A 23887-nucleotide genomic window follows, 5' to 3' on the forward strand; every position below is an offset into this window, starting at 1 on the left:
GGTCAGAGCAAGCAATAAGAACTAACTTTGTAATGAAGCAGTCTTTAAGGTTGTTGGTGGTATGAAATAGTTAACTCTGGACTTGGGTTCTGGCTTCCTGGTTCTCCCTCTCTTTAGGTTTGTGACCTCAGGCAACTAATAGTCTTTCTGTGACTTAAGTTCCTCATCTTGAAGGATAAAAACTACCAATAATAAAGCCATGGTGGGGTTCACATGGGAGAATGCGGAAAACACAGGACACAGAATAGTTGCTCACAAAACACTAGTCCCAACTACGTACGCTTGCAGGATACAGTCAAAACATCCACCAACTGCAGCTGAATGAATCGTAAGGGAGTTAAGTTATAACAAGATTATTTTGGTTTTCTGAGCCACAAACTTCATGTTCCATAACAGACTTTCAAGACAGGGCATTCAACTCTCTTACGTAGGCTGTTCATGTTCAGCTACTTCTCAACGTTTTTCTCCTAATCCCTCAAAATTCTCGTAAAATCTGAGCAACTGTGAGAAATAGGAGTATCTTACAATCAAGAATCAGGAAATCATATTTCTCCCTCTCTGATGTCTTTTCCCCCATTACAGACCTGAACTCACATATCTTGTTGGCAAATCTGAAAGAATACAGTCTAGCACTGCTAGACAGAAATATAACACAAACTACAAATGCAAACTAATGTGAAAATTTTGATTTTCTAGTAGTCACAAGAAACTTAAACCAAGTGAAATTTAATATTTTATACAGTGTAATCAAAAGATTATCATTTCAACATATAATCAATATCAAAGAGGATTTAATGATGTTTCTTTAAAAAAGAAAGGTTTTCTTTTTTGTACTAAGCCTTTGCAATCTAGTATGTGTTTCAGGTTTGGAGCACATCTTAATCTACACTAGTCTCATTTCATGGGTTTGACAGTCATACATAAGTAGTTGCTACCACACTGAGTAGTGCAAGTCTAGAGATCATGAATTAGCTACCATTGCATTCCAAATAAACTATGATAAACAGGGGAAAAGGGCCATTAAAATCGTATAGCTAATGGAGAACTGAGTTTAAAAAGCTGGCTTTCTGTATACTTCAAAAATAGTAATTTATAAAAAAAATATATAAATGTCCCTCTTTTCCCATATATTAGACCCAGATTCTCCTAGGAATAATGAAGCTGTAGCAACATCTTTCCCTGGTACTGCCTGAATATTCTGTAGACATTTTATCATAAGTACAAGTTGACCTTTAAATAATGTGGCAATTAAGGATGCCTATATGCTCATGCACGTGTGTGTGCACACAATACACACACACACCTTTTGGAACTCTGTGTATAACTTTACAGACCAGTCATGGCATCTGATGCTCTGCATCCGCAGACCCAACCAACCCGCAGACTGTGTAGTACTGTGCTATTTATTGAAAAATATCTGAATATAAGTGGGATCCACACCGTTCAAAGTCATATTGTTCAAAGGTCAACTATAGGAGGATCTTGACGTTAACTGAAATCATGGAAAATTAGTCTCAAATGATCATCATAAAGTAAGAATGTTATTTAATGGGAATCAACAGGACTATTTATATTTTCTACTTGCTATCACAGAATCTGTTTTAAGTCACATTCCTAAAGTACTTTGCTTTACTCTAATGCTTATTTGTCAAACAAATCTCAGCTAAACTAGCACAGATTGCTTCATTTCTTCAATATAAAGCTTTACACAACAGGAATTGGATTTCTGCAGGAAATAACCTTCAAAGATATTAAAGTATCCTCATGTGTTTTTATCTTTATAGCTCCTGGGGGCTTTGTTTTTGAAATCGTAAAGGCTTTTTTCCTCTAAATTAATTTGTAAATGTATAACCTAAAGAGTAGCAAGCCCATGTTCTAGTGCTCCCATTTCTATTCTTCTCAGTACGGGGGTGGAAATTAAGTAAAATCCCATGGATGAGACTTTGTGGCTGGAAATGGAATGAGAGAGACTAAACTGACAGTACTATTTGGTTTGGCCAGACATTCTAATAAGAAAAATCCAGCAGCCAGGAAAATATTTTGGAAGAAGGACAAATTTAACATCGACCTTGACTGTGGTGTCACCAGAAAGGCATGCATTACAGAAGACTTATCAGACCATCCCAGTATGGGATACCGCAGAGGGAAGGAAGAAACATTTCAGTTGAAGGACAGTTTCCACTTCTCTACCTGTATTGTCACATGAATTCACAAATTCTTAGCATTCCTTCTGTGACCTGTGAGCAAATGATTTTACAACCTTTTCCTTATATACCTGATGTCATCTTACAGAATGGTTTGGTTCACTGTTCCCAGACAGGATAGGCTATAAAAGAGTCTTGGATGGGGAAACGGGCTACACGCGTGCCTCTTCAGAGGAGAGAGTTACTACAGCTGTGGAAAGATCATTCCAGGTGTGTGGAAGACCCGCACAGCAGATGAGCAGAGTATCTGCAGGGAATGGGAACACACAAGGAAGGAGGGTGAAGGCAAAGCATCAGAACACTCTAACAAAGAGCTGACATTCAGAAATCCCAAGAGGCAGGCCAGAGGGAAGAGTGCCAACAAGGAGATAGGCTTCAAAAACCATGATACGACTCAGAGGCAAGACCTACTCCGTGAGAAGAGGAGTAGGAAGTTTAAGAATTAGTCATCTTCCTTGATGAGGGCTTGTCAAGCTGACCCTATGTCCAAGAAACCCAGCTGAGTTTCAGAAAGCCAAGTGAAAGTTTATCAGACCCCAAAGCATCTGCTAAATATGAGGCTATCAATTCAAACTAGGGGGTTTGAGGACTTAGTGACTGGCAAACAGAACTTGGGAGTCAAGGCTGTCATCACAGTGAAAGCCACTCAGTCCTGTCCGATTCTTTACGATCCCACAGATCCCATGGATCCTATACAGTCCATGGAATTCTCCAGGCCAGAATACTGGAGTGGTAGCCTTTCCCTTCTCCAGGGGATCTTCCCAACCCAGGGATCGAAGCCAGGTCTCCCACATTGCAGGTGAATTCTTTACCAACTGAGCTATTTATATAATAGCTAAATTGTTAAATTCTTGAGCCTGTGGTGTGGTCTCCAGTCCCTTAAAGCCTTCGAGGTGAAGGGCTGGTCTTGGAAACTTGCGAAGTGGCCAGTAGAAAGGCAGGCGGCTCTAGTCGAAGGGACAGGAGTGAACCAGGGGTACAGAGCCAGGCAGGGGCTAAGACTCTTCATGGACTCTGCTCTGTCCCAGTTTTCCATCACCTTTAGGTAATCACTGATGGGTTTTCATCAGGAAATAAAATTTCCAAATACATTTAAAAATGTATTTTCCCTTCTCCTTATCATCCACTAAATTAGGAATAGGGTATTTTATTGCTCATAATAAGTAGTTGCTTTTTTTTTAAATAAACTGACACAGGAAGAAAAGATGGGTTAAATTATATATTTGATTTCTTAAATATTTTATGATCAATATCCTATCATCTTTACTATAGAACTTACCATTATTCATCACAGATTATACCTCATGAAAATGCCTATTCAGGCAATATTGTAATATATTAAGGTATTACTTGGGAAAAAAATGCCAAGAAAACAAAGTAAGTTTATAAAGACCAGCCACCTGTTCTTTTCTGCAATGCAGTTTACATTAGGGAATCCATTACTTTTTACACTGACTTAGGAAAATAAATGACTTCACTGGAAAGTCAGGCAGGTCCCCGCCTTGTAAGGAAGCAGAGTGGAACAAAGGAAGAAATACAGCCTTACCTTCTCTCCCTTCAACTAAAGGTTTGATAAATGGGTCACTGTAGTGGTGAGGTGTTTTCCCTTAGGTATATGTAAATATACATACTTTAATGTTAAGTTTTAGGCTTTTTAAATCAACAGGCTATTTCAGAGCAGTGCTAGATTTACAGAAAAGCTGAACAGAAATTAGAGCTCACACACCCTCCCTGGCCCTTACCCACACGAGCTCCCATTATTAACACCTTGCATCAGTGTGGCACATCGGTTACAAAATGATAACCCAGTACTGACATATTATTATGAAAGTTCCTAGTTTACATTACAGTTCTCTCCTGGTACTGTACCTGCTACAGGTTTTGACAAATGTATAATGAATAACATGTATCGGCCATTACAGTCTCCTATAGATGAGGGCATTTCATTGCCCTAAAGTGCTCCATGCTTCACCTACCTACTCTCCCATGCTTCTCTCCTTTTATTTTTAAAAACCATAATTGTCAACAGAATAAAACTGCAAATTTTTCTTAGAAGATGTATTATAGCTACTATTTTATACAGAAAATAGATCTTACCGGTTCAACAAATTCAAACTTCTTTTTTTCCTGAACTTCTTGAATTTTAAAGACATATTCTAGTGATGCCTCATAGAAGTTCTGATGTTCTCGGTCAATCTGTGTATCTGCCTAAAAAGCATAAAAAGGCAAATATTACATATTGAGTGATTATTGAAGGTTCTGTGTTAGAGAGGAAATCAAATAGTATTCTACTCTGAAACCTTTTTTAAAAATTAAGTCCTACAAAAAGTTTGAATATAGCAATTGTATCTTGGGAATACAAAGACTAGGAAAACACAGTCTTTGTCCAAGAGAGCTTATAGTGTATGGAATGGGAAGAAAATGCGTGCACACACCCACACACACAGAGCAAACATACAACATTCATTAACTTAGAAATGATTATAAAAGGGTATGCAAATCTATATGAAAATCTAAGCAATCACAAAGGAGAGTTCAAATTCTGGGAAAAAAATGGTGGTGCTCTGAGTTGAATCCTAAGATGACTAACTGGCCATGAGTAGTCAAAGATAAGAAAGGGGTCACTCCCATGAAAATGTAAAGAGGCATGAAAAAGTCTGACAGAGTCTGCCTTTAGAGTAAGTGGAGGGAAGGAGGCAGAAGCAAGGCTGGAATAACACTACAAAAGATCCTGAAAACTGCATGTGGTGGTTGAGTCATTAAGTCATGCCCGACTCTTACAACCCCATGGACTGCAGCCTGCCAGGCTCCTCTGTCCATGGGATTCTCCAGGCAAGAATGCTGGAGTGGGTTGCCATTTCCTTCTCCAGGGGATCTTCCCAACCCAGGAATTGAACCCAGGTCTCCTGCATTGCAGGCAGATTCTTTGCCACCTGGGCAACGAGGGAAGCCCTGAAAACTGCATAATGTCTTGATTTAGTTGAGGAAGAATCATCTCAGAATATTCAACAGCAGGCTTTCCTGGTGGTTCAGACAGTAAAGAATCCACCTGCAATGTGGGAGACCTGGGTTCGACCCCTAGGTTGGGAAGATTCCCTGGAGGAGGACATGGCAACCCACTCCAGTGTTCTTGCCTGGAGAATCCCCACGGACAGAGGAGCCTGGCGGGCTGCAGTCCATGGGGTTGCAAAGAGTCGGACAAAACTGAGTGACTAAGCACACACATTATAGAAATAATACTGGTAGCAGAGTTCCCAAAGCAGAGGTTCTAAGCAATGACTCATGCTGCAACAAAACTGTGCACATTCTCTTCCCTCTTCTATCATCATCATCGTCCTCACATGCTATCTTTAGAACTGCCTGGTTCAGTAAAAAGGCATGATTTTACCTTACTTTCATTGCCCAACTACACTACTCCTCACTGCCAGCTGAGATTAGTAAAGGCAGATGAGTAGAATGGCCTCTCCAGAATACTAAGTATCTGCCAGCAACAATTTGGGAATAGGAAACTGCTTTGGAGCCATTTTACACTGATAATTTAACAAACAAGAACTTAAAGAAAGATAAAGTTAGATTTTCTGGCTTTGACAGCATAGCATCTTAAAACTTCATTTGAAAGAAGGACTTTAAAAAATACTTACATAATTAAAAATAACCCAATAAGTAGTTCATTAGCAATGGATAAACTTGAGAATTCCAAGTTTAGAGACTAATATATCAGAAAGTGAAAGAGTCAGTCATGCAGTTGTGTCCAACTCTTTGTGGACCCCATGGACTATAGCCCACCAGGCTCCTCTGTCCATGGGGTTTTCCAGGCAAGAGTACTGGAGTCAGCTGCGATTGCCTTCTCCAGGGGATCTTCCTGACCCAGGGATTGAACCCCGGTCTTCCGCATTGCAGGCAGATTCTTTACCATTTGAGCCACAGAAGGAAGCCACAATACATCAAAAGAATATTATAAACCAAGTAGGAAATTTGGACCAGTAGTTTTTCAGTATCCTAAGTTAGTATTTCCCAAAAGTTACATACATTTTCTTCCTACCACTTAGAGGAACACCCTATTTATAGAATAAATGGTAAGGGGATATAGGTGGTGTTATGCTAATAAAGTTTAACAATTGGTTCCCTTCAGGGTCGGGGGAGATCCTGATTTACACTATTTGCTGGTCTTTGTGGTATAAATATTCCCAAGATAACCAGTTCCAAAGCACAAATACAACATCATTGTACCAGCAACAAGAAAGAGATGAGAAAACTGGCCCAAGAGAAAGCTCCAGTGTACACCACAGGGTGTAAAAGATGAAAAACTATTTTCAGTCTCAGAAAGTCTATTCAACAAGTTATTTCTGAAGCTTCTGTTTACTTTAAAAGATGATCTTTGCGTCAGCTTGCACACAGGAACAAACCTGAATGGTTGAAACACTGTTAGAGCCTAAAATGATTATTTCTGGTTAACAGGGCTGCAGAGCAGGCATGCTAGCCATTGAAAGGCCTGCTTCGATTAAAGGGCTAATACTGGTAGCAGAGTTCCGAGAGGCAGAGGTTCTAAGCAATGACTCATGCTCCAACACTACGGGAATGTGGATTTTAGGAGGGTTCCCCACCTGAAAGAAGGAGCAAACGAGCAAGAGGGTGTGGTCAGCTCTCCCCTCCACATCCTCTATCTCTCACTCTACGTTTTGTAAATCACCACTGTGTAACAGCTGAGAGCTCTTACAACGCAGGCGCGCGCCCATCACAGGAAACTCGCTTGGCCACGGGCTACTTGTGTTCTGGAAGCATCTCTGAGCTGCGCCTGAAAAAGCCCCTGGGGCCACCTTATGGTGGGCAGGCTGAGTCTCAGCTGCCGCCTGGGTCAACAGCGAAGAGAAGGCGGCGTGTCTGCTGCTCTGGCTGCTGCGCCAGTCGGGAGAGAAGAAACGTGTTCACGGCTCTGGCAGCTCCTTGAGTCTTCTTCCCATTTCCCTGCCTAGGCCTTGCCTACCATGGGTTCCAGGAACACTGTGCAACAATGTGAACAGCGAGACACCACCTGCCTGACGGATGAAAGTAGTTCACTAATGCTAAAACTGTACAAGCGATATGGGCTGTTTTGAACCCCTGCTTTGTATCTGGGAGTCAGGAATTTGCGTACATGACAAGCAGAAGGTGTCTACATGATCAGCCTCCAATAAAAACCATTGGCTCTCAGTCTGCGAGATTCTAGTTGATACCATTTCACATGTGTTGTCCTAACGCGTTGCTGAGGGAATTACGTCCTGTGTGTCTCCTCTGGGAGACGATTCTTAACGCTTGTGCCTGGTTTCCCTTAGACATCGACAACTAAATTTAATATACAAACCTGCTTTGAAAGGTCATCTAGAATGCACAGTTCCAACAGAATACAATAGCTTAATTCTTTTTTTTTTTTTCAGTACCAGATTTAGAAAGACATTCTTTTACCTCAGATGAATTCCTTTAGTCCTTGAGCTCATAGTGTATCAGTTGCTATATATTCATTAACAACTGTGGTCAAGTATTTTGTACTGAAGAAATAAGATGACTATGTAATTCATAGTCCAAACTTTTAAAAATGATAGGGAATAGTAATTACTCCAGACCAACAGATTGCTTAAGTAGCTGTTGTTTACGTAGCAAAGTCATCCCAGTAAGAAATCAAATTAGGTACATAAGAAAACTGCACAGTTCAGCAGACAGCAGCTACCTAAATTCTTCCTCACATACCCTAAGCTGTCTTAATTCAAAATAGAGGAAAAAGGGATAGTGAGAACAAATATCACTCAGGTGACAGCTACTGATTTATTCCCAGAGGGAAAAGGATTTAAGCTGGATGCTGAGGAATGGAGAGGTTCCGAGAAGGTGGAGATAAAGTAGATTTAGTGAGGGACTAAAGTCAGGAGAGGTTATGTTCCCGTAGATGGAGCAAAGGGGTTTGTCTGGAACTGTCAGAAGTGAGAGCTGAGGCAGCACAGAGAGAATGAGTACACACTCATCTTATAAACCAGGCAAGAACTGGAGGAAGGTGTGGTCAGGATCAGAGCTGGACTTCAAGAAGCTTAGAAGATTAGCGTGAGCACGGTGTAGAATGCATTGATTCAACGGTGAAGCTGGGTGCACCTGCATATAAGGAGACCTCTTACTTGATACGGGTGAAGGTGTTTGGTATATCCTAGTAAGACAGGCTTGAGGATGCAGGTGTGAGAAGCAAAGGGGGCAAAAGTCGAAGATAATTTTGACACAAGAAATAACACCAAGCATTAACAGAATTGAAGTGAGAAGCAGGGTCAAATTGGAGAAAATGGGCGAGATTTCACACGTGTCACTATGGTGTCATAGTAACCCATCAGTGGATAGTGTAAAGGTGGTCAGGATGGGAAATACGGTGGGAAACACTCACTGAGATGTTACAGATAATGTGAAAGGTGTAGAGCCGCTGGGGACAGAGAGAAGGACAAGAATAGCGGTAGGGAGAACCTGAGCGACTCCCTTCACTCAGGAGGTGGGAGAGGAGAACCTGTTGAAAGCATCTTTACTTATAGATGTTAACAGAAACCCAAACTCTTGGCTCCTAAAAGGAACCCTTGTACTGTTCTAACTATAAAATTAATACATACTCATTACTATATGAGTATGTATATTCAATGTTTATTCATTGTTCATTATTAAACAGGGAAATGTAAAGATCATAAATTAACTGCAGCCTCACTGTAAATATTTACAACATGCACACAAAAAATTACTTTAAAAGACATGAATAATAGTATATATTCTGGTTTAAATCCTGTTATTCCACACTTAGGCTAACAAATATTTCCAAATGTCTTTAAATGCTTTTCCAAATAAAACTTTCAAAGTCATATCAAATCTGTTTTTGGCCAAGCTCTATTTGTGTATTTATCCCAATCATTCTTTTGTGCTATTCTGGATGTTTCTAAAATTTTTATTGTGAATAACTCTTGGATCAACATATTTACACAATTTATTTTTATACTCATTTCTGATCATTTCTTCTGGTCAAATTCTTATCAACAGAAATCATTTCAGCTCTCTTGGACATATAAGGTTGATTGAAATATGGTCAAATGTACCTCAAAAGTTTTTGAATGATTTCATATTCCCACCAGAAGAGCCAAAGTCTGCTTAGTTTCCCATACCTTCACTAACAATAGATATTATCTTTTAATAAATTAATGTGCTGCTGCTGCTAAGTCACTTCAGTCATGTCCGACTCTGTGTGACCCCATAGATGGCAGCCCACCAGGCTCCACCGTCCTGGGATTTTCCAGGCAAGAACACTGGAGTGGGTGGCCATTTCCTTCTCTAATGTGCTGCTACTATTATTAAATTATACTTTTAAAATATATGATATGGAAACTTACAATATTTATTATGGTTTATATTTCTTCGATGAAATGCGCTTTCATAGTCTTACTCCATTTTTTCCAATAAAACCTTTATGTTTTCCACACTGATTTCCAAAAGCATCTTATATATAGGAGATGGTTATCCTGTGTCATGTTATATCAGTCCCCTAATACTTCATCTTTTAATTTGATTTAAGGTCTTTTGAAAGAGACAGATTACTTTTATGCATTTTGGTCTTTTTACATTTCCTTCATGATCTCTTCTTCATAGTTTATGCTTAGAAAGAAATCATCTATTCACATTTCAAATATTACTTCTTTTTGTCTACTGTAAAGTCCATAATTTTGACAAGTCTGTTTCTAATTCTGTGTACTCCAATGGTCCATCTAATAGCTGGCCTTGGAGCTTTACCAACACAAGCTGACCCCTAATTCAGTCATGGCAATGGGTAGTCACTCACGTTCCATGAACAAAATGAACAAAGAGACAGATGTGTCAGTGAGAAGACACAGAAGGGTCTTTCTGAGAACAACTTCATAGGCTTGGTGCCGACAGAAGGACCAGAGCCGCTCTGGAAGTGAACAAATGGATTTAATGCCATGTTACAGAATTAAACATGTGCGTAGCAGCATCTCCCCGTAACAGATTTGACTCCTGGAAGAACAGAGGAAAAAATAAAAAACAATTTACATTGTGTGTATGTGTGTGTGTGTGTGTCTGTGTGTGTCTGTGTGTGTGTGTTTGTATGTGGTGGGGCAAATGGATGATACTACTAACCATGTTACAGGTTTTTTCTAGCATCCAACTAAATATAAAACCAGAATGAACATTCTATTTCATCATATCCCAAGGGATTAGGAGCCACTAACAAGTATTAAATATTGAGCTACACTGTCAGGGAAAATTAAAGCATAACCTCTAGAGGACTTTACAATTATGATAGAGTTACGAAGTCAAACCAAGCAATCCCTATGGGCAGTCAGTCCTGAATATTCACTGGAAGGACTGATGCTGAGGCTGAAGTTCCAATACTTTGGCCACCTGATGAGAAGAGCTGATTCACTAAAAAAGTTTCTGATGCTGGGAAAGATTGAGAGGAAAAGGAGAAGCGAGTGGCAGAGGATGAGATGGTGAGACAGCACCACTGACTTCACGGACCTGAGTGTGAGGGAACTCTGGGAGATGGTGAAGGACAGGGGAGCCTGGTGTGCTGCAGTCCACAGGGCTGCAAAGAAGTCAGCCAGCTAAGGGCAGCCTCTTATGTCCACCAAGAATCTGATAACTCTTCAGAGATTCTATGCATTGCCCTTGATTTTGAGGCAGTCGATTTTTAGAATGTGCCTTGGCCTTGGTCTTTGGTACATGATGGTGACAACTAGGGGAGCTTTTCCAGAGATGACTTCATCTACATATTGCATTCTCTCTCAGGTTTATTCTAAGGCAATGTTTAAAAGTTTAAACAGACACACATTTAAGAAGTTTAGAATATGTGAACACAATATTAAAGAACATAGTACACTATAAGATTAAAAATGTCCATGAAAATTAAAATTATAATTTCTCTTAATAACAGATTTTTCTCCACTTCACATTAACCCCAAAATCTTTCCATAGGCACCCAACGGTCTATTAAATTATCCTATTTTAATAGCAGGTATTAATAACAAGTTATTTATTATAGTGAAATACAAATCTTTCCAATGTTCAACATTTTAAGTGAGGAAATTCAATTCCCTCTAGGGGAACATAAAAATACAGTAAAAAGGAATCAGAAGTAACTTTTCCATGACTTTTTGACTGCAGTTCCACTGCACTTGAACTCGTCAAGCATGCCTCATGGCTGAACAAGAAGGTCAGAGAATAGGAATACAAATAAGTAGAGTGGGGGACCAAGCTGAACTTGAACAACAGTTCAGGAAGGAAGGTGACATTGCTATAGGATCAGAATCAGACATTTAAAAGAGTTCCACAATGCAATCCCTAGAAATACAGAGAAGAGACGAAGAAGAGACTGCAAGAGGCTCAGCGCCATGCAAGATTTCCTGAGGTGGGCTGGGGGCAGTGATAGGTGCTGGTGCTCAACAAGTCCTGGTTCAGCTCTGAGACACAATGCTGTACGCTGGGGAAAGTGTGCATGGTGAAAGACAACAGAGCCATCTAGAAAAACAGACAAAACGTATGCTATCACTAGAGCTGAAACTGCATCACTCCTCAGTAAAAGAGTTTTCTATCTGGCTAACTATAGTTAAACACTACCAATGAGAGGAGCAAATTTTCAGGAAAAAAGGAAGAAATGCATTCCTTGTATGAGGACACGGTCCACATTAGTAAAATATTTCTGTTGACTTGTTTAAATGGACAAAAAATAATAAAGATTTCAAAACATGTAACTGTATATCTTTTCTCCCTTAATGCTGATGTAACAATTGAAGAACAGATATTTTTACCTTAATATAAATGTTACACCATGAATTTGGTAGGTCTTGCTATTTAGAATGGCTTTCTAGGTGGTTCAGTGATAAAGGATCACCCTGCCAAACAGGAGACGCAGGTTCAATCCCTGGGTTGGGAAGATCCCCCAGAGAAGGAAATGACAACCCACAGCAAGATTCTTGCCTGGGAGATCCCGTGGACAGAGGAGCCTGGTGCGCTTCAGTCCACAGGGTCACACAGGAGTAGGGCATGACTTAGTGACTAAGTAGCATCAGCAGTTATTTAAAATATGCCCAATAGGAAGAAAAAGAAATAACCCTGTTTCACTCTTTTTCATTATTGAAGGAAATATTAATCTTTCTCTTGGAACTGTTAATTTTAAATGTCACAAAGTATGTAAAATGCTCAGCACCATGCCTGTCTATCTATAGCAAATGCTCAATTAGCTTAAATATTCTTATTATCATTATTTTATTAAACAGGAGCAGATTCTGAGATAATGTCTACTTTTGGAAATCTGGGCTTCGATGACAATGCTAATGCTCTTTTCACAGTATAATTGGAAAAACTTACCTCTTGCAAATGAGATTCCTTTTTCTTTGCAGACAAATTTAAATGTTTGTCAAGAATGGAATAGTATTTTTCACTCTCTTTGTCAAATTTCTTCTTTCCATCCTAGGAGATCACAAAAACAACAAAACATTCAAATCAGAGAATCAAGATAACTTTGATTTTCATCATTCCCATCAAGCATCCAATAAAATTATTTAATAAAGATTCAGTGAGCTTCAACTATGTGGAAAACTTGATGAAGTAGGAAGAAGGATATGAAGCAAAATCATCTGAGTATGTATTCTGTTCTCAAAAAAGTTCATAGAACTATAGTATGGAGGGGGCAGGCTGCCTATAGTAGAATCCCTTTGAGCACTCTATAACTGATTCTCAAGAAATTTTGACTTAGAAGTCTGGGACATAGCCAACAGAAAAATGTCTCTTTTAGGCTTTTTTGGTGATTTAGATGAGTTAACATACAAACAGTCTAGAGGCCACTCACAAACTCTTTGCAAGGAATCATAATATTTCCCAAATCACAAAAAAAGATGCTTGATATTTCAAACAAGTCATTCTCATTTTTTTAAGTAGGAGAAATTTTTATGGGCTTTCCATGTGGCTTAGTGGTGAAGAATCCACCTGCCAATACAGAAGACACAGGTTCGATAATTCCTGAGTTGGGAAGATCCCCTGGAGAAGGAAATGGCAGCCCACTCTAGTGTTCTTGCCTGGGGAATCCCATGGACAGAGGAGCCTGGTGGGCTATAGTCCATGCGGTAGCAAAAGAGGTGGACATGACTTAGTGACTAAACAACAACAATTCTTTTATAGAGAAGGGGAGATAGGGAGGGGCTATTATAAACAAAAAGTCCACTGGAGGAAACTGGGAATTTGAAGCATAGTGGTTTTTCAAGGGTTTAATTTGACAGTTTCACATTGGCTGAGCTGTTCAAACAGCACATTCTTGATAAAAAGGAAAATAAATCTTCACAAACTGGTGGTGTGAAATAATTAGACCAGTTCAAAGTCAAATCAAAAGGATTAGAATCATCTGTATCATACACTCAACATAACTGAATAGCTGACCTTCAAAATGAAATGAAATGAAATGATTTGCTCAGTTGTGTCAGACGCTTTGCGACCCCATGGACTGTAGCCTACCAGGCACCTCTGTCCATGGGACTTTCCAGGCCAATAGTCCTGGAGTGGATTGCCATTTCCTTCTCCAGGGGATCTTCCCAACCCAGGGATCGAACCCTGGTCTCCTGCATTGTAGACAGATGCTTTACCTTTGCAATGCCTAAAATGACATTGTTTTATGGGTTCAGCTGTAACCAGGCTAGCCCTTTGTTGGAAGAGAATACCTTTCCCCTAAGGCATACTTCTATAGAAATTCAAACAGAATACAGTTCTAAAGAGAACAAGGCATGCCTAGACATATGATCTTCTCCAACTATAAATATGTTATCCACCAGGTATGTTTTTTCCATTTATGAGTCCACATGAAATAAATACTACATGACCACAGTCATAAATTTCACTGGCCAAAGAAGTACTACTCCTTCCATTTATCTCAGTGTTTCTTGATGTGCAATGTCTGGACCACATTAATCAAAGTTAAGTATTTTAAAGGCTACTCAAAATGTAGATTCTTATTTCCCTCATATAGAGATTCAGACAGGTCTTTTTAACAAGCTCTGTGATTATCACAGATAATGGTTTTCATTTATTTGAATCAGTAAATATTTGGAGGAGATTAATTAAAAATAGTGGGTGAATGGATGGATGAGGAGAGGAGGAGAGACTCTGGGAGGAAGCGGGGAAGAGAGAAGACAAGCAGGCCTCTGGTTTGTCTGTCTCACAATTCAGGTTGTCAGATCCAGACTAACAGATGAAGGTATTCTATTCTGAGCCAGTAGCCAATCATCAAACTTTCATCCACTCAATTGTATTTCCAGGAACCCATCATAATCTAGTTGCATGGATGGAACTTTAGAAACTTAACTGGTAAGGTTGCATTGAATGAAAAGAATAAGTAGGGTTCTGCTGTAAACGTTCTAGACCTTTGAATAAGCGCGGGAATGTTTGTGCATTGTTGTATTATACGTGTAAATAAGGCAGAGGAGTCACATCTTCAAAGGATTTTTATCATTTAAGGAGAAAATGTGGCTCTACTAGGCGAAACACAATTGGAAAATACCAAGTGGCATTCCCATCCAAAAAAGGGGTCGGTGGAGGAACTCACACAACAAAATGTGGCGGAGAGGAGCCAAAAGGAAGCAAAGAAGTCCAAGGTTCAGGACAGGAGGTGCTCGTCCCTCCACTGCTGAAACAGGTAACTGAGTGAACGTTCCATTGTCTGCTCCTTAATCTGGCATTTTATGCCCACAGCTGACCTGCTCAAGCAATCTTTCCAAAAGCCTCTCTTATTAGCCTTTCTGAGCGCCTGTTCTTTCTTCTCCACAGACTATAAATATAAATGTCTACTTCTTCTAAGAGCCACAGCTTCAAGTTAGAGCTACTCTTAGCATCCAGCTTAAACAGACCTCATTCACAAGTCCGCTTCACCAGTTTCCTCTGCTTTGTAACTGTTCATCTACTTTTATAAATGGGTCTCTTATGGTGTTCAAGCCCTACACTGCAGCAGGGAAATGCATATCCTAAATTTACACATATATATAAATTTATATATATATATCCTATGCTTCTTAAAATTTTGACAGAGTGCTCAATAAGTATTTAATGAACATGCAAAATTATTCCTCTTGTAACAGTGGGCATTACAGTCCCTCACAAACATTCCATTTGATCAAAAAACCGATATCCATGATACAGGGGGCGATTCTGCACAAATGGCCTCAATTCAATCCCTGTGATACAAGAGCACTGTAGGGGGTGGGGGGCCACCAGCTGCCTTAGAGACTAGTACGAGAAACTGACTCACTTTCATCTTACAATAGGGGGCTTAAAATTTCTCACTGTGTGCAGAAGAAATGAGGTGGGGGAGAAGGGAGCACAGCTGTGGTAACTACACTTGCATCTTTGTTTTTCAGCGTTTGCTGGCATTTTTGGAAATGTTAACTCGGTGCCAACATACCAGCATTCCTGGCAATACAAAAATCATTCCCAGAAGAACTTCCTGGACTCCTAATCAAACCCTGGCCTGGCCCTTCACACCACCAGGCCAACAAAAGAGATCTACTCAAAGGTTCCAATGATGCAGATAACACAAACACATTCAGTTCTAGTATAAAATTAAAGAGCTGAACTGAAAGAGGAGGGCACATGAAGGACAACTATAATCTAGGGAACCATATTCTCGAAAACAAAGAACACTTTTTGTGACTCACATCTCCCCCCAAAAGCCATGATTTACTCTCATGTAAGTTAGGTCCTATTTGGTTTTAGTAACTGAATACCACACAGCTATCGACTGTCTATTATGTATTTATGGATATCAAGCTAAGAATTTTCTCCAAAACCAGTGCTGCAGAAGGAAGGGAAAATAATGCATGAATCTTTACTCTAAACGCTGTATGTGATTACTGACTTCTCGCTGTCATAACATAACTCAAATAAATGGAGACTATGTTATAATGGCATGGTATAACCGTTTTCTGTAGATTCACAGTAAGTGCATCTGAACCAGGTAGTCAGGTACAATGAAGTCATATATATGTGTGATATGTTTATATGTGTATATTTTTAAATCTTTAAAAAATGCCATCAAAAATGCCAAGCTAATCCCCAAACCTAATTATAGTGGCAAATGTGTAAGATAAGTTCAAGGTCTGTAATCAATTTGTGTTCCAAGCTACACTGTATTTACTCTGATCACACGATCACATTATTATTTAGCATCTAAGATTAGCAACTGGGGTTATGTTGCACTTTCATCATATCCCCTGAGCTAAGGAATGGGAAGAAAACTCCAAGTGTCAGTCTTAAAGTTGTGATATATAACAAACAAATAGGCAAGAAATAAGTTAAAATACTCATATAAACTATAGTTCTATCACAAATTATACACAAATGTTAAATACAAGGCCAAATCAACACATTCTATTGACCACAGGAGGGTACCAAAGGGAATAGACTCTACCACAGTACCTAAAAAGTCACAAACAGATATATTTCAAGCTTTATCCAACTGTTTTTTCTCTATAATATAAAGACAACTGCAAAGCTTTGTTTAAACAACTGTTTTTGCAACCTTTATCTTAACATTATCATGATCAATTTTCTTTAAGTAGAGGCAATGAAAAAATATTTTCTATATTTCTTTTAATGAAGGATACATTTAGAATTCATGCATCCAATTTTTAAGACAATTTCAAGGTTATAATTGCCACACAGGATACTGCAAAATTTCCCATGCAACTATTACCATGTTAGTATAACCATTAGCTAAAGCATATATTTTAAAAATCCTTTTAAATGAGTGCACAGTAGCAGAAATAGTCATGTAAAGAATAATAATAAATACCAATAGATAAATTCCTATTTCACAAATGCTTAATTCTTATAAACTGGCACTGTGCTAGGCATTGAGAGGACAAGATACAGCCCTAACTACCAGTCTTGGCTAGACTTACTGCTTCTCTGATAGAGGGATTTCCTCACTGCTCGGAAGAGTGACCTAGGGTGACATCATCATTTTTAAGTCTCAGAAAGAACAGCTGCTTGGATATTCCTTAGACCCAAGAGATTCCTGGCGTCCAGAAACTCAGGTTGTTGAGACCCTTAACACAGCTTTCATAGCAACATCCCAACTGTGGGTGACTGCACCAAACCATTCCCCACCATGTCCCTCCTCCTCAATCTGCTGAAATACAGACATTTCAAAAGGGTTTCCTTCTTCAGAGTTAGGCCAATATAATTCACCACATCGTCCCCATTCCAATTATCTTGCACTACCACCACCAGGTGATCAGATTCCTAAGAGCCAAAGCTTTCATATTTGCCTATATGAGGAACTCCTACAAAATGGGTCTTCTCTGGTGGCTCAGCTGGTAAAGAATCCACCCGCAATGTGGGAGACCTGGATTCCCTCCCTGGGTTGGGAAGATTCCCTGGAGAAGGGAAAGGCTACCCACTCCAGTATTCTGGCCTGGAGAATTCCTTGGACTCTGCAGTCCATGGGGTCGCAAAGAGTCAGACATGACTGAGCATCTTTCACTTTCTCTTTTAAAAAATGGAAAGATAGAAAAGCAAAGAGATAAAAATATAGATGAAGGATATGAAGGGATAACCAAGAGAAGAGGGAAGTCAAGGGTAACAAGCATATATGGAGTTTTTCAAACTCATTAATAATTAAGAGGAAAGCAAATTAAAATATTGAGATATAACATTATATGTATCAGATATTGGTTGGCAAGAGTTATAAAGGTGAATAACAGGTTGAATGCATGTGGAAACATAGGAACTCACATATGGTGGAAACACAGGAACTCATAAAGGGGTACAGCCTTTCTAAAGAGAAATGTTACATTCAACATTTCTAAGTGGTTCATACGCGTGACTTAAAAACAAGCTTCTGGGTGCACATCCCAAAAATATTCTCAAAGAAAAGTCCATAAGGAAACCTGAAAGAGGATCTGTCTGGAACAGGAAGATAGCCAGGGTATTTACTGGTGAATATAAACACATTAGAAGCATACCACAAAGTGGCAGGCATGAACTAAGTACTACAAGTAGATGGATCTTAAAATATAATTCTGAGTGAAAACCACAAAACACAAAACAGGTAAGTAACACAAAATCATTTACATAAATTGAAGTCATGAATAGAAAAATAATATCAATTTTGTAAGACAAATATATACACATTAAACTTATGAGAATGGTTGCTGTATAAGAAAGAAAATGTGAATGAGGTATGAGTGAAAGAATAAAACAAAAGAGTTGGGAACTAAAAAAGAAAAGCGATGAGAAAAGGTAAGAGAATTAGGAGATTAATCACGAAACCCAACCTCTGACTAACAGAAGTACTGAAAGAAAAATGAAGGGAGGAATTACCAAAAAAAAAAAAATCATGAAAATTTCCAGAACTAATAAAAAAAAGTATCCATATTAAAATAACACAATATATACAAAGCACAATAAATGAGAAAATATCTGCAAGATATATCATACATTATTATAAAACCATGATTAAAAACAAAAATCTAAAAACAGAGATCAAATAAATATCATCAGAAACCAATGAGTTCACAATAACATCACAGGAAGTTATAAAACAAAGGTGCAGTGCCTTTAAAACTCTGAGAAATAATGAATTCCAACTCTGATTTCTATATCCAAATTGTCAATCTAGATTCATGATAGTATAAAAATATTTACAAACATACAGGGTCTCAAAATTATTAATATCTAAAACTTTGTACCATTTTTCAAAAAGATACTAAGGGTCAACTAAAATGATGGAATAAGCCAAAAAAATCAAGACATGAGATCTAGGAAAACAACAGTTCAAAGAGGCAAAGAAAATTCCTAAGAAAATGGTAATATGACCTTCCATGAAAACAGACAGACAAATAAGCCTATGAACTTTAAAGCAGCAGTTAAGATTAGAGTCCCAGGAGGGATGTGTCTTTAAAAAATCTGGAGAAAATATTCAATGTATACAAATGTATCATATGGATTTTGTAATTACACTAATGCAATTGGGAACAGAGACTTTTATGCAAAATTTAAAGGTAATTATTCACTCTAAAAAAAAGTCTCCCCCTCCTTTATGTATATATGTGTGTTTACGTATAAGTGAAATAAATGACAGCAATGGTACAAGGACAGGAGGAATTTTGTTAAAGTATTTACACTACCTGTGAAACAGTGCAACATTATATCTAAAGTGGATTTGGATTAGTTGTAAATGTACATTTCAAATGTACAAATTTGTAAATGTACAAATGGAAGAAATAGGGAACAAGAGAAAAAAAGATGAGAAATGGAAAAGAGTGGGAAGCAGAGGAGGAATTTATAATGCCACTTTAGGGCAATCATTAAAAAATGTTTTTAAAAAGTATAATTGATACAGTAAGAAAGCAGAGAAAATGAAATCATATAAAGCACCCAATTAAAATCACAAAAGGCAGAAAAATAGTGGAAGAAAAAAACGAGGAACAAAGAACAAAGACAAAAAGTAGAAAACAACAGCAAATATGGTAGATATTAATCCAACTATATCAATCATCACTTTGAGAGTGAATGGTCAAAATCCACCAATTGAAACACAGACATGGTCATAGTGAATCCAAAAAACAAGCCTCAACTACATGTTTTCTATCAGAAACCAACTTGAAATGTAAAGACACATATTCATTTAGCACAAAGAGAGAAAGATAAACTTTGCTAACACTAAAAAAGAGATAGCAGGAGTAGCTATATTAATGTCAGATAGATCAGATTTCAAAACAATGAAAGCTATTGGGGATAAAGAAAGAAGATTACCTAATGCTTAAAAGGTCAGTTCTTCAAAGACAACGTGAAGGCAAAGTCGCTCAGTCGTGTCCGACTCTTTGCGACCCCATTGACTGTAGCCTACCAGGCTTCTCAGTCCATGGGATTTTCCAGGCAAGAGTACTGGAGTGGGTTGCCATTTCCTTCTCCAGGGGATCTTCCCAACCCAGGGATCGAACCCAGGTCTCCCACATTGTAGGCAGACGCTTTACCCACTGAGCCACCGGGGAAGTTATGCATACATCAATGTGTATGCAGAGCATAAGAACAGAGCTTCAAATATGTGAGGGAAAGACTGACAGAACTTCAAGGAGAAATAGGTAAATCCACTCTCATAGATGAAGACTGTAACACCCATCTGCTAGAATGAACAGATCCAACAGGTAGAAAATCAGTGAGACCACAGCTTGAACTCAACAGCACCATCAACCAACTGGACCTAATGCTGTTCATTCAAGAACAGCAGATTATACATTCTTCTCAAGCTCACATGGAACATTTACCAACACAAACTACACTGTGGGCCATATCTTAGCAAATTTAAAATAATAAAAATCATTCTCAGAGCACCATGAAATAAGCTGGAAATCAATGACAGAAAGATAGCTGGAAAATCACAGAATACTTAGAGATTAAACAAGCTTCTAAATGACACATGGGTTAAAGAAATATGAAAAGAGATTTTATAAAAAGCATTTTGAACCGATTAAACGTTAAAATGTGTAGGATGTAGCAAAGTCAATGCTTATAGGGAAAATTACTGCACTGAAAAACATTAAAGAGAACAAATGGATGGAATAGGAAAAAAGAGGGGAAAAAAGACGAGAAACAGGAGTGGGAAGCGGAGGAGGAATTTATAATGCCACTTTAGACAAGTGGGAGAGACAGAGAATGCTGCTGACAGTTTCTGATGATGTTTGATTGTTAACTGTCTCTTGGGCTGTGTGAGGACAGAGCGGACTGGGATTGGGTGGGATATTACTTGGACTTGCTAGAATCTTACGGGCTCTGGCATGACATCATGGATAAAACTAAGTTACACAACTGAGCAAACTCCAGGCAGGGTGAGTGGAACACACTCCAGACAGAAAGTTTGGAAAATTATTCTGAGTGAATATAAGGATGTCTTAATTAAAGATAACACAAGCTCTGCTTTACACCCACATTCAAATTTCTCTTCTTCTTGCTTGACAGAGACCTTGGAGAATGAAATTAAATATTCAGTTAAAAAAACAAAAAGCACTGATAACATGTAAGGAAGAACTAACCTGGGAACAAAAGACTGACATGAAAGAGCATGCTCATGAGAAGCCTGCATCTGACTGAAACAGAGAGGTGTCTTTCCTGAACTCCCAGGGTGAAAGTCAGAGCAAGTAGAATTTAATTTCACATATTATGCTAATATTATACTTTTTTAGTGCAACATTCCTAGAAAACAGAGCCAGAGGCAAAACTTGCCTGCTACAGCTTGCATGCAATCCGTGGGGAGCAGGAATAGAGAAAAAGGGAAAAGAGACAGGAAAGGAGGAGGGAAAATATAAGCATTTATTCCTGAACTAACTGCAGAAACAAGAGGAGAAACAGCCAGTTGCTCATGCAATAAGGCACACCTTCATTCAGGTTTCACAAAACCAACACACCTCTGGACATTTCAGATGGGTAAGCAAGGATTTACCTGCCACTTTCTAATTGGTCAACATCTGCCCCATGGATAAGAACTCTCTTGAGTCCTTTCTGGACTGTCATCTGCTTGCTCAACAGCTGTGCAAGGGGCCAGAAACCAAGGCCCCCGCGGCACTCCATAAAGGGTCCAGACAGGATGGGGAAGAGCCAACAAGACCGTAAGGCTGTGCATCGCTTATGAGGAATAAGAAGCAACAATCCTCGGCCAGAGTTCTCTTCTGAGCAAACCCCAAGGGTCTGGGAAGAGCATAAACCATGCTGAACAACAACACACATATTCCTAAGATGCAGATATAAGATTTTATCTTTATTGAGGGTGCTATATTTGCAATTTTAGATAATAAAAGTATAACATTTTCAAGGGATTTGCAGACTCATTCACAACCTTGTTCTCTTGAGCCTGTTTTGTATATTTCACCATCAGAGGGTTTTCAAGAGGATCATGTTTATAAATAGGAAAGAAAGAGTGCATTATCATGACTCCCATGTTATACAGTGGAAAAAAGAGGTTCATGGAAATTAACCATAGGCCACTCAAACAGCAGAAGGGTGGAGTTCAGACTAAACTATAAGATCTTTCTCAACATGAGCATAACTAACACAACTGCTCAGTTTTAACATTTTAAAAGAAAATGATCCCCATCCTCCATGGGATTGAAGTGCCTTGGTCAAGGTCAAAGAATTAGTCACATGAGTCCAAGCTTGGAACAGCCCTCTCCTGCATGCAGAATTCATGGAATTCTAAATTTCTTTTATCAAAAGCCCTTTCTGGCTGTGTGCCATCCTTTTTCACAGTAAAAGAACCCCAGATTATAGCAGGGCACACAGCAGCCACAAATAAAGAATACATTTCCCAATCTCATACCAAAGAGATGTGTCCATGTGAGTAAGTTTTGTTTGAAGAATAGGAGCAGAAGCATTGCAGTGGGAGTGGCTTCCAGAAGCCTCCCAGAAATGCCTGGTGCTCCTCCCTCAACCCTTGCTACCACAAAGGAAGAAAAGGGTCTGATCGGGCACTGCAGAATATGTCCTTTCCATTTCCTCTGCTCTGTCTTCCTTGACTTCCAACATTAGGTTCATCTCTTAAAAGGAGTTGTACATTCATGAGAACAGGTCCACGAGAAAGTTATTGCAGGTATTTCTGCCTATAGGTCTAATTTCAACAGCCAGACTGAAGGACTTCCCTAGGATACAGATGAGTGGAAAGACAAGGAGATAGAGTCAGAGAGAGAGAGAGATACTGACTGACTAATTCAGCCCAACATGTTCATAGTGTAGAGGCTGACAAATCCTTTACTAGGCTATCAGCTAATACAGTATTTCCCAGTAGAAAAGTCTCGATGTGTAACTGTGAGTGAACGAATTATAACCAGCCCATTCTGTAACCACTGTCACATAGTCGTGGCCATCCTCTAGAACTGATCACCAACCGTATTACCTGGAACACTGAATAACTCTGGGGCCTTGGTCATCTTATCTGTCACCTAACAGTTAGACTCAATGACTTCAGCTTAAACATTCTGGAAGCAAGTAGCATATAAAGAAGTGCTCAGTTACTGAAAATACAAACATGATTATTTCTCCTGCATTGCTCTACATAAAGCTTTTCCTAGGTACACCCATCAAAAGAACCACCTTGGAGGGATGGCCATTGATGGCATGGGCCTGCCAGCTGGCAAACAATCCCTGATTTAAAAAGATCAATATCAGCAGTCGGTAAGGTAGGGGGATTAGTAAGAAATAGCTCTTAGTTGCACCTTAGTCATATTGAACTTAGGGTTTTATACCTCAAAGATAAGAGCCAATCCTCAAAATGTCACACTAATTACCAAGAACATGAAGAGCTTAAAGGAAGGAGAGAAAGCACCGCAGGCTGCCAATGCTGGAAGCCATCCACTCGGCAGCTAAATGTGGAAGCCAGGGGGTACTGCTACTACTTGGCTACTTTCAAGCCACGTGACTTAAGCCACAAACTTCAGAATAAATCTCAAATTTCATTCACAAAAATATACTCTTCACTGCGTGGGTTGAGCATGCAGGGCTGTTTGTGCCTGAAGTTTAAACAGCTACATATCACTTCTGCTTTATAAACAAGCAGTCTCTCTGTTTCATCCTATAAACATGATGAGCACATTTGTGAGATGTAGTCTGTGTAGTCTAGAGTCAGCGTCGCCTCTTGCGACATTACC

The 23887-nt window shown here is 39.0% G+C and overlaps 1 protein-coding gene across 1 annotated transcript in view; it reads right to left on the reverse strand.

Moving 5' to 3' along the window:
* ARHGAP42 (Rho GTPase activating protein 42) overlaps positions 1-23887 on the reverse strand; it is a 337489-nt gene that overhangs the window by 87248 nt on the left and 226354 nt on the right. Inside the window, exons 5-6 of the mRNA XM_068988830.1 lie at positions 12576-12677; positions 4302-4412 (exon numbers count right to left, since the gene is read on the reverse strand). Of these exons, the coding sequence (XP_068844931.1) occupies positions 4302-4412; positions 12576-12677 (213 nt within the window). The remainder of the gene's footprint in view (positions 1-4301; positions 4413-12575; positions 12678-23887) is intronic.

The sequence above is a fragment of the Capricornis sumatraensis genome, chromosome 16 (genome assembly GCF_032405125.1).
Source record: "Capricornis sumatraensis isolate serow.1 chromosome 16, serow.2, whole genome shotgun sequence".
NCBI lineage: Eukaryota > Metazoa > Chordata > Mammalia > Artiodactyla > Bovidae > Capricornis > Capricornis sumatraensis.